The sequence below is a fragment of the Sinocyclocheilus grahami genome, unplaced genomic scaffold, assembly GCF_001515645.1.
Source record: "Sinocyclocheilus grahami isolate Dianchi unplaced genomic scaffold, SAMN03320097.WGS_v1.1 scaffold1385.1, whole genome shotgun sequence".
NCBI lineage: Eukaryota > Metazoa > Chordata > Actinopteri > Cypriniformes > Cyprinidae > Sinocyclocheilus > Sinocyclocheilus grahami.
The window spans coordinates 132,271-138,184 of record NW_015506564.1 but is presented as its reverse complement, the minus strand read 5'-3'; the positions used below and the strand labels follow the sequence as shown (position 1 = coordinate 138,184).

At 49.3% G+C, this 5,914-nt stretch overlaps 1 protein-coding gene across 1 annotated transcript in view; it reads left to right on the top strand.

Annotated features, from left to right (window-relative positions):
* The window catches only part of LOC107569835 (spermatogenesis-associated protein 4-like), a 16,421-nt gene that overhangs the window by 5,771 nt on the left and 4,736 nt on the right, over positions 1 to 5,914 (top strand). Inside the window, 4 exon segments of the mRNA XM_016255989.1 lie at positions 588 to 717; positions 883 to 1,001; positions 1,374 to 1,594; positions 1,708 to 1,860. Coding sequence (XP_016111475.1) covers positions 588 to 717; positions 883 to 1,001; positions 1,374 to 1,594; positions 1,708 to 1,820 — 583 coding nt within the window. The 3' untranslated portion in view covers positions 1,821 to 1,860.

Sequence of the window (5,914 nt, the reverse complement as noted above, 5' to 3'; positions counted from 1 at the left end):
AATAATGATGTGCATTTGATCAGATATAACTGCAGGACAAGATTATGAGCTGCATTATTTGAATGCTTGGCCAAAGAGATGTGTCTTTAATCTAGATTTAAACAGAGAGTGTGTGTCTGAACCCCTAACGTTATCAGGAAAGCTATTCCAGAGTTTGGGAGCCAAATGCGAAAAAGCTCTACCTCCTTCAGTGGACTTTGCTATCCTAGGAACTACCAAAAGTCCAGAATTTTGCGACCTTTGGGAGCATGATGGGTTGTAGCGTGGTAGAAGACTAGTTAGGTATGCAGGAGCTAACCCATTAAGGGCCTTATAGGTAAGTAATAATATTTTGTAACTGATACGGAACTTAATAGGTAGCCAGTGCAGAGACTGTAAAATTGGGGTAATATGATCATATTTTCTTGACCTGGTAAGGACTCTAGCCGCTGCAACATTCATAAAATGTTAATGTTGATCCTCTAGTTTCACGAAAAATATGACAAATTGGGATCAAAAATACATTTTCAAAAATAAACACAATTTTAAGCATTATTATTAAATATGAAATGTGCTTAACCGTGCCTTGCTGTCTTTTTTGACTAAAGAGACTTTTCCAATGGGTACATAGTGGCGGAAATATTTTCCTGGTACTTCCCAAGGGATTTTCAAATGCACTCCTATGATAACGGAGCTTCATTGGCTGCCAAACTATCCAACTGGTCCCAGATTGAGAGAGTGAGTTTGATACCCTGCATAAAAAATAAAAGTGACATGAAATAATCATTTGGTTTCTTGATATGTTTATTGTGCCTATTTTTTTCTTAAACTATGCCAATTAAATAAAGATCTAGCTGTTTAATAAAGATCTTCTCTGTAATACACCTTTGGTTGTTTAAAAGTTTTTTTGTGAAGCAAAACATCAGTCTGTTGAAAGATGTCATCGATGGCACAGTCCACTGTAAACCTGGAGCTGCAGAGCTTCTTGTGCAAGAGATTTACACAATCCTGACCAACAGAAGGTGAGCTTTCATATTTACTTTATGCATTTTACATTCCCATCAGATAATGTAAATCAAATACTAGCCAAATAGCACTTTAGGCATTGTTTTCGAATACTCACATTTTGTTTTTCTCCATTCTGGTATATAAATCCCACTTTTCATGATACAATTAATTTCCAAAAGATAAAATTATGTTCAAATGAAAGGGAGGATACGTTTTGCAGGATATGTACTTCCCCTTCACCTGCAATGTACATGCTTTGTAATATAAATACACACACTGGCTTGCAGCCATGATTTCATAATGAGCCACATATGCTTAACTCAACGGTTAAGGACTAATTAATCTCACACCTTATCTTCATTTGTCATGTTTTATGCTTCCTGTAGAATACAGACCATCCAGAGGGTGGAGCAAGACTTCACAGATAAGGCTTATCAAGACCAGTTGCCCATGGTGGCTCGAGCCACAGCCTCAGTGGCCATAAAGAGCATATTGAGTCTCAGTGATGTTATAGCTGAACCAAACATCATCACCAACCAGCGCAAGGTCCTTGCTATCATACACAGGCACATAGAACAGAGAAAAGAGGAGAGAACACAAGACCCAATTGAGTAACACACCGTGAATCCTTTCGGTTTGCCTTGAGATCTGTATGTCTTGGGGAAGGATGTTTTACTGCATTTTTCTTTTTTTAATAATTTTATCTTGACTTCTTCGTAGAACGATTCAATGTTAAGGCCACTCTTGGAGAACAGGCTGTCAGATTGCCTCCACTGTTAGCCCACCAGAGTGAGCTAAACCTGCAGATGAACACCAGTCAAGCAGCTTGTTAAGTTCTTGGCTCTACCTTCCCAACAAGAGGATGAGACATACGTAAGCCAACAGTCTAAATACTTAATTTAAACAAACCATGTTTTTTTTCCCCAACAGAGCAGTCATAAGCAGTGTTGGGTAAGCTCCTAAAATTTTCTGATTCAAAACAGCTGACAGAAAATACAAGACACAACATTAGAAAATACTCTAATGTTGTTGAGAGTATCAATGTTATGTAGCGTCTGGACCACTCAAACACACAATATATATTTTGTTAGCTAGATTTAACAAATACTCTGTAACACCCCAGGAAGCCGAACAGGCCCCTGGTTCCATAGCAACACTGACACCAGATACATTTACGATCAAAAGGAATGTGATCAGAGACTCTCACTGCATTTTCCAGACCAAGAGGCACAACGCACCATAGAAATTGACTTTTTCATCACACTTGACGTGATTCATTGTTTGCTCATAACTGGAGTCACTTAATCATGCAGATTTATGCTACAAGCTTTTGTAGAATTGTACAGTAAGGAAGTTATTTCCCTTAACCAGGAAATTAACGTTCTTAGAATTCACAAGACAGTTGACCCTGAGAGGTCAGCTAAATATCTACAGCGGATCTAAAATATTCATAATTAATTATAACTAGTTATGATTAATTATTCATATTTCCTCATGAGCTGATTCGTTACAGTTACCACATTACTTGAATAAGTATTACTATGAATATCTGTTTAAAAGGTTTAAGATTTAAACCATGCTATTAAAAAATGCACAAATAATGGATAATTGGTTCAGTAGCAAGTGTTGTTAATGTTAACGTCTCGGTTACTTGTGTAACCCTCGTACCCTGAAGGAGGGAACGGAGACGTTACGTCCGACACCGAGCGGGTCCGGTGTTACTGCCTACCTGAGGCGAGTACACAAGAGGACACAGGCTCTACACGGAGATTATAGAATCTCGCAAACGTGTTAGGTGTCACCCAGCCGGCAGCTCTACAGATGTCTGCTATCGAGGCGCCCGCGCCAATGCTGAAGAAGATGCCACTTCTCTCGTAGAGTGTGCTCTCACTCTGAGGGGGCATGGTAAAAGTTGGGCCTGGTATGCCAAGACTATAGCCTCCACTAACCATTGCCCCTCTGAGAAACCTGATGACCAAGTCGTGCTTCCCCAAGACTTACCGTCTCCTGCCTCGTGATGCGCGGCAATGGCGGCAACATACACTTTAAGGGTGGAGGGAGACAGCCTTCGTTCCAACCCATCCTGCAGCAAAGAAAGCACAACTCCGATTGGGCATCTACGGGGGTCTTCCTGGCGAGAAGAGCACCAATTGACGAACAGGTTCCACTTCAGCCTGTAAGCGTGTCTAGTAGACGGGACCCTGGCTGAAGTGATGGTGTTTACTACCGCTGGAGGTAGCCCACCTAGAACCTCTGCGTCCCATCCATGGACCACAAGTGGAGATTCCACAAGTATGAACGCGGGTGCCATAGGGTGCCCCCTCTCTGAGAAAGGAGATCCCTCCTCAGAGGAATTTGCCAAGGAGGGGCTATCGCGAGAAGCATCAGTTCGGGGAACCAAGTCCGACTGGGCCAGTATGGCGCTACCAAGAGGACCTGCTCCTCGTCCTCCCTGACCTTGCACAGTGTCTGTGCGAGAAGGCTCACTGGGGGAAACGCATATTTGCATAGGCCCCGAGGCCAGCTGCACGCCTGTGCGTCCGTGCCGAGGGTCCCCTCTGCCAGGGAGTAAAACAACTGGCAATGGGACATGTCCAGGGAACCCAACAGGTCTACCTGAGCGTCCCCAAAGCGTCTCCAAATCAGCTGGACTGTCTCGGGATGGAGTCGCCATTCTCCCAGAAGGGCGGGCTGACGTGAGAGCTCGTCGGCTGCACGATTGAGCTCGCCTGGGATGTGAACGGCGTGAAGCGACCTCAGATGCTTCTGACTCCAGAGGATGAGATGGTGGGCGAGTTGCGACATGCGACGGGAGCGTAGACCGCCCTGGTGGTTGATGTACGCAACGGTCGCAGTGTTGTCCGTACAGACCAGTACATGTTTGTCGTGTAGCAGCGATTTGAAGCAGCGCACAGCCAGCCATACTGCTTGCAACTCGAGGCAGTTGATATGCCACTGCAGTCGGGGACCCGACCAGAGCCCCGCAGCCGCATTCCCATTGCACATGGCCCCCTAGCCCCGGGCAGAGGCATCTGTTGACACAACAACATGCCTGGATACTTGCCCAAGGGACACCCCTGTCCGAAGAAAGGCAAGATCTGCCCACGGGCTGAAGGTCTGATGGCAGAACGGGGTGACAGAAACCCGGTAAGTGCCATGTCGCCATGCCCATCTCGGGACCCGGTCGTGAAGGCAACGCTGAAGCGGTCTCATATGAAGCAACCCGAGCGGCGTGACAGCGGCTGCGGATGCCATATGCCCCAGGAGCCTCTGAAACTGTTTCAGTGGAACCGCCGTCTTGCGCTGGAAGGACAGTTCAGCATCGACTGTGCACGCTCTACTGAGAGACGTGATGAGAGGTTGACTGAGTCCAGCTCCATGCCGAGAAAAGAGATCCTCTGCACCGGGGAGAGTTTGCTCTTTTCCCAGTTAACCCGAAGCCCCAACCGGCTGAGGTGACTGAGCACCGTATCTCTGTGTTCACACAACTGCGCTCGGGACTGGGCCAATATGAGCCAGTCGTCGAGATAGTTGAGAATGTGAATGCCCGCCTCCCTCAATGTAACGAGGGCTGCCTCCACAACCTTGGTGAAGACACAAGGCGACAGGGATAGCCCGAAGGGGAGGACCTTGTACTGATACGCTCGCCCTTCGAACGCAAAGCGGAAAAATGGTCTGTGTCAAGGGAGAATCGAGAAAAAGTACGCGTCCTTGAGGTCGATCGCTGTGAATCAATCGATAGGACGGACGCATTGAAAGATGCGTTTCTGCGTCAACATCCTGAACGGGAGCTAGTGAAGGGCCCGTTTCAGTACGCGCAGGACCAGGATTGGTCGTAACCCACCGCCTTTCTTGGGTACGATGAAGTATGGGCTGTAGAAACCTGACCTCATCTCGGCTGGAGGGACCGGCTGAATCACGTCCTTCGCCAGCAGGACCGTGATCTCTGCACGCAAGACAGGAGCATCCCTGTCCAGCACAGAGGTGAACCGAATGCCCCTGAACTTGGGAGGGCACCGGGCGAATTGAATTGCGTAGCCGAGTCTGATGGTTCTCATGAGCCAGCAGGACGGCCTGGGGAGTGATAACCAGGCCCCCAGCGACCGAACAAGCGGGACCAGGGAAACTGCCGACGTACCAGCAGTGGGGCAGCGAGGTGGAACACAGGACCCAACCCGGGAGGCCGTGCATCCCAGGGTGGGGTCTGAGTGCGCGGCGCGCCACTTACCTGGCTCCACAGCTGGGCAGGGGGCTCGTGAGGAGGCATAGCGTCCCTGAACCAGACCCTGCTGCCCATAGGCGAAAGGAGAGGGGATGGCCGTGTGGAGACTGGGTCTCGTGCACCGCCATCCTCGCCCTCTTAGGACCCGGAGGCAAAGGAAACTGCTCTTTTATTGAAGTTTTGGGTACCACCGGCTGGGTAGCCAGTGGTGGAACAGAAACAAACGAGAACAAAAGATTCCTTCCGGGGGAAGGAGTGGTGCGGTCACCATCTCCTGAAGAGCAGGATCCAAGAGCTCCGGGTCGCCCGTTTCAGGGACGCCGCCTGCCCTGGCGCTTCACGGGCTTGGCAGGGGCGGAGGCGGGGTGCGGCTGTTGTGAAGGCTGCTGTTGTGGCTGCGCCGGAGCGGAGGTGGAGGCCGCAGGAGGGCGCCCTCGGTGACGAGCAGACAGAGGGGCTGCAGCCGGCAGTGGAGTGGATACAGCAGCAGACCGCCGGGGCAGGATATGTCGAAACGCCTCCGTCTGCTTCTGCGGGGCGGAGAACTGTTAGGGAAAGCCCTTCACCGCTTCACCGAATAGGCCGGCCTGGGAGATCGGGGAGTCCAGGAAGCCATGCTTGTCGGCCTCCCTCATATCCGCCAAAGTGAGCCATAGGTGGCGCTCCTGGACCACCAATGTGGACATCGTCTGACCCAGGGCCCGC